At 41.1% G+C, this 13,885-nt stretch overlaps 1 protein-coding gene and 1 pseudogene across 1 annotated transcript; both read right to left on the minus strand.

Annotated features, from left to right (window-relative positions):
• Positions 1 to 7,708: 7,708 nt before the first annotated feature.
• Positions 7,709 to 9,078, minus strand: LOC112313361 (suppressor of SWI4 1 homolog pseudogene; annotated as a pseudogene).
• A 2,239-nt stretch (positions 9,079 to 11,317) lies between these two features.
• On the minus strand, positions 11,318 to 12,128 carry KCNRG (potassium channel regulator). Its single transcript, XM_053916307.1, is given in 3 exon segments — positions 11,318 to 11,941; positions 11,944 to 12,020; positions 12,023 to 12,128. Coding segments are annotated over 3 exon segments (399 nt in total). The 3' UTR covers positions 11,318 to 11,725.
• Between the last annotated feature and the right edge of the window lie 1,757 nt (positions 12,129 to 13,885).

Consider the following 13,885-nt stretch of genomic DNA (forward strand, 5'->3'; position numbering starts at 1 on the left):
ACCCAGTAGGGGGCTGAACTACCCCACAGCAGCACCTACAGCCCCTAGCATCTAAGACAGCAAACAGGGAGAAAGGGGAGTGTGAGTTGCCCCTAATAGGTGCAACTCAAGGACAGCACAACTAGTGAACTAAAAGGCCTAGTAGGGAGCAGAAGGACCCTGAGAAACTGGACCAGAGGCTGAACATAAGCAAAGAGTGTGGCTCAGGAAGGGAGAAAAGTGAAACCAATCCTTACAACCACCCCCTCCCGTTCCACAGACAGGAAGACCAGCAGAACTAACCTGACCAGTTTAAAGCCAGCAGAAGACTTTTGATTTCTTTTGTTTTGTTTCTTCTCTCCTCCTTTTCCCCTGAATTCCTTCTTCCTTTCTGTCCTTTTTTTTATTTCTTCTTCCTTCCATCCTTTACCTTTTTTATTCCTTCTTCCTGCCTTCTTTTATTTATTTGTTTTAATATTAGTTAAAATTCCTTCTTATCTTGGCTCCGATCTTTCTTTATTCCTTCATCGTTCCTTCCTTTCCCTTTCTATTCCCTTTTTCCCTCCTTCCTTTCTTATCCCCCCCCCTTTGTCTTTTTCCCACAGGTGAGACAATAAAACCTGGAGTGCTGAAAAGGACAGAGTTACACCATATTAGAACCATAAACGTCAGCTGAAGACCAGTGAGCACAGGAGATTAAGGAGACGGCACCACTGAATCCCATTGGCATTCTACCATACAAGTTCATACCATAAACCCAGGGAGTCAGAATACATCAATTTAAGAAGCAGAGCCTAACAGGAAGAGTCTCACAAACAGTGGGAAGACAAGGAAACAATGCCCAAATGAAAGGAAAGGAGGAAGCCTGAGAAACAGTGCTAACTGAAAAACAGGCAACTCAATTATCAGATACTGAGTTCAAAGCAATGGTCATCAGGAAGCTCACTGAACTCTCTGAGCTCAAAGAGAGCTACCAGAAACTACAGGGAACCTACAATGAACTCACGGCGAACTATATCAACATGAATAAGGAAATAGAAACTATCAACAAGGGCCAAGAGGAACTGAAGAATACAATTTCTGAATTGAAGAACACAGTAGAAGGAATAAAAAGCAGACTAGATGAAGCAGAGGACCAGATCAGTGAGCTGTAGGACAAAGTAGAAAATAACACCCAGAAATAGCAAGTAAAGGAAAAGAGGCTCACAAAGAATGAAGAGGGATTAAGGGAAATGCAGGACAACATGAAACGTAAAGATGTCCGTACAATAGGAATACCAGAAGGAGAAGAAGAAGAACAAGGGATAGAAAACCTGTTTAAAAAAGTAATGATGGAAAATTTCCCTAATGTGATGAGAGAAAAAGTCACACAAATCCAGGAAACACAGAGAGTCCCAAACAAGAGGAACCCAAAGAGGCCCTCTGCAAGACACATCATAATTAAAACGGCAAAATTCCAAGACAAAGAGAGGATCTTAATGGGAGCAAGGGAGAAAAAGGAAGTAACATACAAGGGAGCCCCAATAAGATTAGCAACTGACTTCTCACTGGAAATGCTCCAAGCCAGAAGAGAATGGCAAAAAATGTTCCAAGCAATGAGAACCAGAGGCCTGCAAACAAGACTACTTTACCCAGCAAGGCTCTCAATCAAGATAGAAGGCCAAATAAAGAGTTTCCCAGACAAAAGAAGTCTAAAAGAATACACTTCCACCAAACCAGCTCTGCAAGAGATGCTAACAGGACTGCTTTAAGGAAAGGAAGGAAAAGAGAAAGAGAGAGGAACACAGGTAGGAAAAAATGACAATGAATAACTACCTATTGATAATAACCTTAAAAGTAAATGGATTAAATGCTCCAATCAAAAGACATAGAATAGCTGAATGGATAAGAAAACATGACCCACACATATGCTGCCTACAAGAGACCCATCTCAGGACAAAAGACCTACACAGACTGAAAGTGAAGGGCTGGAAACAAATTTTCCAAGCAAACGGACAGGAAAAAAAAGCAGGGGTAGCAATACTCATATCAGACAAAATAGACTTCCAAAGAAGGGCCATAAAGAGAGACCCAGAAGGTCACTTCATAATACTCAAAGTAAGAATCCACCAAGAAGGCATAAACATTGCAAATATATATGCACCCAACATAGGAGCACCCAAACACATAAAGAAAATCCTGGAGGACTTCAAGAAAGATATTGACAGCAACACAATTATAGTAGGGGACTTTAACACCCCACAGTAAAAAATGAACAGGTCTTCCAAACAAAATATCAAGAAAGATATTGTGTCACTTAACAATACCACAGATGAAATGCACTTAACTGATATGTATAGAGCTTTTCATCCCAAAGAAGCAAAATACACATTCTTTTCAAGTGTACATAGAACATTTTCAAAGATAGACCAAATGATAGGACACAAAGCAAGCTTCAACAAATTCAAGATAACTGAAATCATATCAAGCATTTTCTCTGACCACAACGGAATGAAACTAGAAACCAACCCCAAAGGAAAAAACCCAAAACACACAAAATCATGGAGACTGAATACCATGCTATTAAACAATGTTTGGGTCAAGGACGAGATTAGGGAAGAAATAAAAAACTTTCTGGAAACAAATGAAAATGAACTGACAACAACCCAAAACCTATGGGACACAGCAAAGGCAGTCCTGAGAGGGAAGTTCACAGCAATACAGGCCTACCTTAAAAAGATAGAAACATTTCAACGAACAACCTAATCCTACGCCTACAAGAACTCGAGGAACAACAACAAAGACAGCCTAGAGCAAGCAGAAGGAAGGAAAGAACCAAGATCAGAGCAGAGTTAAATGACATAGAGACTAAAAGCACAGTTCTAAGGATCAAGGAGTCCAGGAGCTGGTTCTCTGAAAAGATAAACAAAATTGACAAGCCTTTAAGTAGGCTCATCAAGAAAAAAAAGAGAGAGGATCCAAATAAACAGAATTAGAAATGAAAGAGGAGAGATTACAACTGATACCATAGAAAAACAAAGGATTGTAAGAAACTACTACAAAGAACTGTATGCCAAGAAATCTGAAAACCTAGGTGAAATGGACACATTTCTAGAAAAATATGATCTTCCAAAACACAACGAAGAAGACGCAGAAAGCCCGAACAGACCAATAACAGCAGATGAAATTGAAGCAGTCATCAAAAAACTCCCAACACACAAAAGCTCTGGACCAGATGGTTTCCCAGGAGAATTCTACAAAGCATTTAAGGAAGAGCTAACCCCTATCCTTCACAGACTATTCGAAAAAATCCAAAGTGATGGAAGACTCCCAAACTCTTTTTATGAAGCCAGCATCATCCTAATCCCAAAACCAGATAAAGACAAAACAAAGAAAACTTCAGGCCAATATCGCTGATGAACATGGATGCTAAAATTCTCAACAAAATATTGGCATACCGCATCCAGCAATACATTAAAAAGATTATACACCATGACCAAGTGGGATTCATCCCAGGGATGCAAGGATGGTACAATATTTGCAAATCAATAAACATAATACATCACATCAACAACAGCAAAGACAAAAATCACATGCTCACAGCAATAGATGTGGAAAAAGCATTGATAAGATGCAGCACCCATTTCTGATAAAAGCACTGAGCAAAGTGGGAATAGAGGGAGCATTCCTCAACAGAATAAAGGCCATATATGAGAGACCTACAGCCAACATCATATTCAATGCACAAAAACTTAGAGCTTTCCCACTAAGATCAGGAACAAGACAAGGATGCCCTCTCTCACCACTCCTATTCAACACAGTATTGGAAGTCCTAGCCACAGCAATCAGACAAGAAAAAGCAATAAAAGGCATCCAAATTGGAAAGGAGGAAATGAAACTGTCACTGTTTGGAGACGACATGATAGTGTACATGGAAAATCCTATAGACTCCACCAAAAAACTACTCGACCTAATAAATGAATTTGGCAAAACAGCTGGATACAAAGTCAATACTCAGAAATCAAAGGCATCCCTGTATATCAACAATGAAACTGCAGAAACAGAAATCAGAAAAAAAATCCCATATCATATAGCAACAAGAAAAATAAAGTACCTAGGAATAAACCTAACCAAGGAGGTAAAATACCTGTACTCAGAAAACTACACAACACTAAATAAAGAAATTAAGGGAGACACAAATAAATGGAAGCATGTACCATGCTCATGGATTGCAAGAATTCACATTATCAAAATTGCCATACTATCCAAATCAATTTATAGATTCAATGCAATCCCTATTAGAGTATCCATGACATAATTCACAGATATAGAACAAACATTTCAGAAATTTATATAGAACCATAAATGACCCCAAATAGCTGCAGTAATTTTGAGAAACAAGAACACAGCAGGGGGGATCACAATACCTGATATCAAACTGTACTACAAGGCCACTGTCATCAAAACAGCTTGGTACTGGCATAAAAACAGACACATAGACCAATGGGACAAAACAGAGAGCCCAGAAATAAACTCAAGTCTTTAGGGTCAATTAATATTTGAGAAAGGAGGGAGGAGCATCAAATGGAGCAAAAACAGCCTCTTCAACAGATGGTGTTGGGAGATCTGGACAGCTACACCGAAAAAAATGAAACTCGATCACCAACTTATGCCATACACAAAAATAAACTCAGGATGGATAAAAGACTTAAATGTAAGTCGTAACATCATAAAAGTCCTTGAGGAAAACATTGGCAGGAAGATCACAGACATTCCACGCAGCAACATCCTCACAGACACATCCCCTAAAGCAAGGGACATAAAGGAAGGAAGAAACAAATGGGACCTCATCAAAATAAAAAGCTTCTGCATGGCTAAAGAAACAGGATTAAAATACAAAGAGAACCAACAGTATGGGGAAACTTATTTGCCAATGATACCTCAGACAAGGGCCTGATCTCCAAAGTATATAAAGAACTCACACGACTCCACTCCAGGAAGATAAACAACCCAATTAAAAAATGGGCAAAGGACTTGAACAGACACTTCTCCAAGGAAGACATACAGAGGTCCCAGAGACACATGAAAGATGCTCAACATCACTAGCCATCAGAGAGATGCAAATTAAAACCACAATGAGGTACCATCTCACACCAGTCAAAGTGGCCAACATAAACAAATCCACAAACAAATGTTGGAGAGGATGCGGAGAAAAGGGAACCCTAGTGCCCTGTTGGTGGGAATGCAGACTCGTGAGGCCACTGTGGAAAACAGTATGGAATATCCTCAGAAAACTAAAAATGGAACTGCCCTTTGACCCAGCAATTCCACTGCTGGGATTATACCCTAAGAACCTTGAAACACCAATCCAAAAGAACCTGTGCACCCCAATGTTCATAGCAGCACAATTTACAATAGCCAAGTACTGGAAGCAACCTAAGTGCCCATCAGCCAATGAGTGGATCCAAAAACTATGGTATATTTACACAATGGAATTCTATGCAGCAGAGAGAAAGAAGGAACTTATACCCTTGCAACAGCATGGATGGAACTGGAGAGCATTATGTTAAGTGAAATAAGCCAGATGGTGAGAGACAAATACCATATGATCTCACCTTTAACTGGAACATAATAAATAGAAAAAAAAAAAAAAAGGAAACAAAATATAACCAGAGACATTGAAGTTAAGAACAATCTAACAATGGACGGGGGAGTGGGGAGGGGACAGTGAGGAGAGGGGATTACAGGAACTACTATAAAGGACACATGGACAAAATGAATGGGGAGGGTGTAGGTGGGGGAGGGAGTGGGGTTCAGCTGGGTGGTGCAGTGGGATGGGGAGAAAAGGCACAAAACTGTAATTGAATAACAATAAAAAATTAAAATTAAAAAGAAAAGAAATAAAAAATATCCCTCATTTTCCTTTGGATGGAGGCAGTGTGGGGCCATGGCACCTGTCGTAAATGGAGCATGAACTGTAAGTTCAGTTCTACTTGCGCCCTTAGCTAGATGCCTATGTGCAGAGAAAACTTGCAGAATCTAATGTAGTGGCCTTGCTAATGAAATGGTGTGGAATAAAAAGTCTATCCAAACAGATATCAAAAAAACCCAAAAAACAAAAAACCAAAAAACTTAAAACCTGTTACATTTACACAATAGAACACTACACAGCAGAAAGAACCCCTATGTTTCAGGACAATACGGATGGAGCTGGAGAGTAATACACTAAGCGAAATAAACCACTTGGTGAAAGACAAATACTGTATGATCTCACCTATAAAAGGAACCTAATTAACAAAACAAGCAAATGAGCAAAATGAAACCAGATATGGAAACGTAGAACAGACTGACAGCTATCAGAAGGGAGGGGGCGGGGGATAGGGGAAAAGAAGGAGAACGGTCTAATCAATGAACAGTTATAAATGACCCATGGGCATGGACAATAGGGTGGGGATTGACTGTTGGGACAGTGGTTGGGCGGGGCAAGGGAAGGCAAGGGAGGAAAATTGGGACAACTTTGATTTTAAAAAGACATTTTTGGTTTTTACCAATAACTTTATTGATTTGGATATTTTGAGTAGGTCAGCTATCTCCTGCCATTGGCTTCTAGTGGGTAGAGGCCAGGGATGCTGCTAAACAACTTGCAATGCATAACGCAGACCCACAGCAATGAATTATTTGGCGAAAATGTCAATAGTTCAAGAAACTTCGCAAACCACTTTTGATACGTTTGGTCAGTCACAGCACCAGTCCTCCATTTACTACACAATCTTTTTCTGTATTTCAGTTGTGTTTTTACCTTTCTTGAAATAATAAAGTACAATATGCCAAAAATGTTGCATGTCTCCCATCTTCAATATTAAAATGGCTGCACAAAAATTCACCATTATTTTAATGCATGCTGATATGACAGCTGTCAAAATACAATCTAACAATATTGTTTCTAATAAAGTTAAAGACAACACTATGAGAGCATTGTCTGGAAAACACTAAACAAACATTTCAGCCAACCCAATATGTTAGTGCCCCCAATGAAAAGAAAGTTATGTATAGAGATATCATAAAACCATTTGGTAATGAGAGGGTCTTACTTTTCTTCATAATCAGCCTATTAATTTATCTGGCTCTCTTTTCCCAAAATGACATTTCATCCTCTTTGGAAGGGCAGGAAATTGTAAGTATACAAAGTTAAGAATTATACTGCCCCATGTTCTCCAGTTGCAAAACCCAGGGGTATGTATGTGGTGGGAGGAGCAAACATCAGTCATTCCTGATTGCTTCTGTTGAAGAAAATATCCCAAAATAATTTGTTTACCTTTAGTCCCCAAAGATAATTTTATTTGAAATACTGTAAGTAAAGAACATATACATACCTTTTTTTCTTTCTGAAATTTGAATCCAACTTTCAGTTAGTAAAATAATGGTGGGACAGCATTAAGATATATTTAAGAGATGTGGGGAGAGATCCCTGACAGCAGAGTGGAAATTAGCCATAGGATTCAGCCAAGAACAATAGAGGGAAAAAGTGAATAACTGACTCAGGAGCAACTATCCTTAACATACTGACAGACTATACCAGTGTTTTCTTTTTCTTTTTCTTCCATGGGAAATCAGTGTTTATTAGAGTGGAGGTTGGGAAACTAACTCCTTTATGAAACTGAGGGCTGCACCTGGACACCCAGGCAGGAGCCCAGGGCAGCATTTCAGGGGCCCCAATCTGGGGCATTCCATCAGCTGTTCAGACTCAGGTTCAGGCCACTCTCTGAGGTGGCTTTGCTCGGCCTCTGCTGCAGTCTTGAGCAGCCCCTCGAGGCCCCAGCTTGGCCCAGGACCCCAGGGCCTGCCCTTGGTCTTTAGAGGCCACTGGTCACTGCCACGGTCTGGCCTCTGCTGCTTTACCCACGACTTCTTGCTTGGAGGCCCAGTGTGCCATTGCCACTGGGCCTTTGGGAACATGTTTTCCTCAAGCTCTTCGCCCACTGCCTGGTGGAAATACTCAGCTTCATCCTTCTCCTCCTGCTGCCCGGCCACCTCAGCATTGCTATCCCCATCAACTTCATGCCTGCTGGGCTCTTCTTCCTGTGGGCCTCTCGCCGTTCCTGCTTATGCTGGATATTCTGGGCCAGCTGGTCCTGCCTCTGAGCCTTGAGCCGCAGCTTCTCTTCCTTGGCTGCCAGTATGGCCTGTAGTCCGCCTCTGTGTTGTGCATGAAACTATGGAAGAGCACATTCCCTTCCCCAACACCCTCCTGGATCTTGATAAGCTGCAGCATCATCCAAGGCCCAATATCTGTAAGCCTCATAAGGCTCTGCTCACCTGCATGTTGCCATGCCCCACGACAGCCTGGGGCAGCTTTGTGATGTGCTCACCATCATGCTCTGCCTCACTCTCTAACAGCCCCACACCCATAGCCAGCAACTCACTAATGTCCTGCAGGTGGCTCATGTTGAGGAACTTCTCTTGGAGAAACTTCTTCATCCCACAACTTGCACCCACAGGAACGACTTTGATGCTATATGGCGGAAATGCAGCTCCTGGGAGTCAGGGTTGTAGTTGATGAGAAGGCAACGCTTGATGATACTCAGATTGACCTGGTATACGTTGATGAGGGGAAACAGGTTCTGGAACATAGTGGCCATAAGCTTCATGTGCATGCCATGGAAGCCGAAGCTGTTGAGCACCAGGAGGCACCAGAAGGCACCAAGAGGGTGGGTGAACTGCTGCTCACGCATGCAGTTGTGGTGCAGCGAGGAGACGATGTCACGAATCAGTGTGTACTTGTTGATCCGGAAAGTCAAAGTGGGGCCTCCTGTGAAGCGCATCAGCTTAAAGTTGATATTAGTCTCCGTTTTGCTCAGTATCAGGAAATGGGTGACCCCAAGAGGCCCAGCCACTGCCACACAATCCTTCAGAGAATTTTTCTTCCGTATCTGCAGGCGGGTGGCAATGAGTGGCTCCATGACCCTCTGTAGGTCTAGGCTGAGCTGCTGGAGGCCACAACCCACGTGGCCACAAAAGAAAACAAATGAATGCAGCTGCGTGGCATAGGCCTCGAGGTTGCACTGTTGAGCCTGGTCATGGGCTTCTGTTACCAGGACCACCTCAAATGCCGCATGCTGCCATCTGGTCCACCTATCCCAATGTTTTCAGGTGTCTAAGAGTGCCAGAAATGTAAAAGGATACCAAATTTGCCATGGGATATATCTTATCTGTCTTACTGGCATTAAAAAATAAAGTGGGACTTCAGGTCAAGATGGAAGGTAGGCAGACACACCTGGCCTCATTGCTCAACCATAAGGAACACAACTAACTTAAAATGGAAAAACACCTGGAACTATGGAAGTCTGACAACCAAAGATTTAAATGAGCTACATTCATCCAGATGGGTGGTAATGGGTGAAGACAGGGAGTTGTGGCAGAGATCACTTGGTATGGCAGAGGCAAGCAGGCAGAATGGGCAGACCCACAATCACATGTGGTGGATAAAAATCAGGGGGACGCCTTGAAAGTGAGCAAGCCCAGCCCCAGGCCAGACCTCAGAGCCCAGGGCTCCGGTGCCAGTAAAATAAAGCCACATAACTTCTGGCTGTAAACCCAGCAGAGTTGGGACAGTAGAAGAAACTTCTGATACATATGCAAACCCACCCACCCTGGGAACCGCAACCAGGACAGCAGCTGGAGGGGCGTCAGTCATATACGGTAAGTGAATGAATTGACTAGAAACAGGGCGAGGGTCAGGCAAACACCCAGAAGTCAGCCAGCCAGCAGCAGAATTGTTCCCTCCCCGACTCCTCCCCCACACACAGAGGCACGGTTGCCCGTTGCCCCATCCTGGTGAATACCAAAGATTCCACCCCATATGACTTCAAAAGTGTGCTAAAATGGAATCAGAGCATCTCTACCTAGTACAGAGACACAGGGAGTCTGACAAAATCAGGAGATAAATATGGCCTAAATGAAGGCACAGAACAAACCCCAGAAAAAGAACTAAGCAATGTAGAGACAGCCAAACTATTGGATGCAGAGTTGAAAACACTGGTGGACAGAATGCTCAAAGATCTCATTGAATATGGCAAAAGCATAAGGGAAAAAATGAAGACTCCACTAAGGGAAATAAAAATACACAGAAAACCAACAGAGAAGGGAAGGAAGCTGGGATTCAAATCAATGATTTGGAACATAAGAAATAAACATTTAGCCAGAACAAAACAAGAACCAAACTCAAAAAAACAAGGAGAGTTTAAGAAGACTCTGGGGCATCTCCAAAAGGGCCAACATCCAAATCATAGGGATGCCAGAAGGAGAAGAGGAAGAGCAAGAAATTGAAAACTTACTTGAAAAAATAATGAAAGAAAACTTCCCTAATTTGGAAAAGGAAACATACATACAAGTCCAGGAAGCACAGAGTCCCAAACAAGTTGGACCCAAACAGGTCCACACCAAGACACATCATAATTAAAATGCCAAAGATTAAAGATAAAAAGAGAATCTTAAAAGCAGCAAGAGAAAGGCAGAGTGTTAACTACAAAGGAGTTCCCATAAGACTATCAGCTGATTTCTCAAAAGAAACTTTGCAGGGACTGGCTAGAATGATACAAAGTGATGAAAAGCAAGGACCTACAAGATTACTCTATCCAGCAAAGCTGTGATTTGGAATGGAAGGACAGATAAAGTGCTTCCTAGACAAGGTAATGCTAAAGGAGCTCATCATCACCAAGCCCTTATTATATGAAATGTTAAAGAGACTTTTTTAGGAAAAAGATCAAAACTCTGAACATTAAAATGACAACAAACTCACAACTGAATCTAAAAAACCAAAACAAAAAATGAGCAAACACCTAAAACAGGAACAGAATCATAGATATGGAGATCATCTGGAGGGTTATCAGCTGGGAGGGGAAAGGGAGAGAATGGGGGAGGAGATACAGAGATTTAGAGGCATAATGGGGTAGGTAAAAAATAGACAGGGGGGATGTTAAGAACAGTATAGGCAATACAGAAACCAAAGGACTTAATGCACAACCCACAGACATGAACTAAGGGGGGCAGGCAGAGATTGCTGGAGGGAAAGGGGCAACAGGGCAGAGGGGGACAAGGGAAAAAATGGGACAAAAAATAAAGTGGGATGGAGGAAAATTAGTAGTCAAATCATAAGGCCTGAAAAAGCAAATGTATATAAAATGTAAGATCAGGACAAACTACTGAGCCTTCCCTGTGACAGCCACCAAATGAATCTCCTGGGGCAGGGAGTGCGGGGGGTGGGGGGGGGGAAGGGATTCATTCCTAAGCCAAATTCATTAGCAGTGAATGGATCATCTATAAAATTATTTCCTCCAACTTTAGTGACCACAGCCCAGATTTCCCTGGACAGTTTGGTTTATTCCTACTGTCCCACATAACAACAATACCTCTTTCACTCTGAAAAGCATCCCAATTTTGACAATAGTTATCTGGGCATTCTACCCAACTGTTCTGGTTACCACAAAACATTGAGTCATCATTTTTTCCAAGAAAAGTTTCAGACATGAGAAACTTTCAGTTTTGAGGGGGAAACATCAAGAACTGGTATAGAAGATGTTTCAAAGTACAAAATACCTGACTACAATTTAGTTATCAGTACTGCTATATGAGCCTCATGCAAAACCAGGGCATAGAAAGGTCTTTTTGAAGGCAGTGGAAATAAGATTATCTGAGGAAGGCAAGGATTACTACAAAAGATTGGTGTTGAAGGTTGTTCTATAAACATTGTAATCCCCCAGTTAGCATCTCAATTGTTTCTGCTGCAAGAGCCAACCACCCTGAAAAGAGCTTAAGTGTTTCCACTTAGGAAATGCACCTCCACAAGAGCGGGTCTTGGCTGTAGCAGGTGTTTTTGGTTTAAGAGATCAACCAGAGGATCAAGTTCATAGAAAAACACCTCTCTCTGAAGCCTAACATAGTCTGGAAAAGCAGTGGGTAATATATGCCACTGAGTTCTCAAAAAAAATCTAAGATGAAACTAAATAAATTACCATCTCTGTCTACAAAAACCTGGCCACCAGTCTTCTTGAATTCTTGGTCTCACCGTCTAACATTCCTGTCAACTTAGAGGCAGGAAACTGCTTTATGGCAGAAAACCTGGGGATTTTCTTCCCTCCCACATTCAAAATGACCAGTTCCTGGCCACTCATTCTTCTCTTACTTCAGACTAGAGGCTACAAACTATCAGCCACAGTCTTAGGAACTTTTAAATCAGACTATAACCATAAATGTTACTAGTTATGCATGACTGATAGGTGGAAGGGAGAAATAAAAAATAAAAATAAAAAAAAAGAGCCCTAAATTTCCAGTAACTACTGTTAAGCAAATAGTGTATCCTTAGCTGTATTTGAAATTTGAGTTGCTTGGGATCTCGCAGTATACAAAAAAATAATAATTTTTTTAAACCCACGAGAAACTGGATAGTTTAAGGATAACTGCCAATATATGTAAGGATAGATGTCAAATATAGGGTCCAGTAGAAGTAAGGCCTGCTTGAGTACTGTTGGTAGGGTAATAATATGGGTGTAATAATTTATATTTTAATTTGGACATTTCACCTAAAATGTCATATAGTGTGCTTGATGTGGTATTGTTGTTACAGAATTACATGTTTATGATTTTGTAATAAATAGGGGGGTTTTTTGTACCAGACCCTGTAGATCCCTTTCCTGTATACCACACAAAAAAAATTCTCCATGAAAAGCTATTGTAAACCTGTATTAAAAAGAAAAAAAAAAGCTGTTGTAAATTGTGCTGCTATGAACATTGGGGTGCATAGGTTCTTTTGGATTGGTGTTTCAGGATTCTTAGGGTATAATCCCAGCTACTGGAAGCAACCTGAGTGCCCATCAGCAAATGAGTGGATCAAAAACCTATGGTACATTTACACAATGGAATTCTACGCAGCAGAGAGAAAGAAGGAGCTTATACCCTTTGCAACAGCATGGATGGAACTGGAGAGCATTATGCTAAATGAAATAAGCTAGGCACTGAGGGACAAATACCATATGATCTCACCTTTAACTGGAACATAATCAACAGAGGAAAAAAGCAAACAAAATATAACCAGAAACTTTGAAGTTAAGAACAATCTAACAGTAGCCAGAGGGGAGGGGCAAAGGGATAGTGGGGAGAAGGGTTTTCAGGAACTACTATAAAGGACACATGGACAAATCCAAGGGTGAGGGTGGAAGCAGGGGAGGGAGCTTGCTGGAGTAGGGTAGAGGGATGGGGAGAAAAGGCAGACAACTGTAATTGAGTAACAATAAAAATTTAAAAAAAAAAAAAAAAGCTAGGAACACCAAAGCCCTCCCTCTCCCCAGACCTATCTACTGTAAGTTCTCATGGCAGATCTTCTATCTACAATGTACAGAAAAACATTGTCATTTCTTATGATACCTTTAGCAATTTCAATCACAAATTGTCAGTTAAGGATGAGACAGCTATCACCTGTACTAGCAGCTTAACTCGACTCTTCTTATAACTAGAATGATTCTTTTGTATTTTAAATTTTGTTGCCATCTTTTTTTTCCTGTTCCCCTTGTAATATCTCCTGTCAACCAAATTAAAGGAGGGGGATAAAGACACTTTGGGCTTTCAAAGAAAAATCATGTTCCATGACAGATATAAAGTATACTAGAGAGCAGTTCTAAGATAAGGTTACTTTTGTTTTCATCTAAATTCTAAACAAAGAAATTAAGTTTTTTTACTTCTTGGGGGATAGGGCATTTTTACCTCATGTGAACAGACAGGACAGCATTAATGTTTAATGGTGACTGTACTTTATAGTAGCCAATGGATTGTTTCATCTATTGTCAAATTAGTCTTATTACTCATTGATTTTTAGAGAGGGATAAACATCAAAGTGAGAAACACCAATCGGCTGCCTCCTATATACACCCCAACT

Source organism: Desmodus rotundus, chromosome 13, assembly GCF_022682495.2.
Source record: "Desmodus rotundus isolate HL8 chromosome 13, HLdesRot8A.1, whole genome shotgun sequence".
Classification (NCBI taxonomy): Eukaryota; Metazoa; Chordata; class Mammalia; order Chiroptera; family Phyllostomidae; genus Desmodus; species Desmodus rotundus.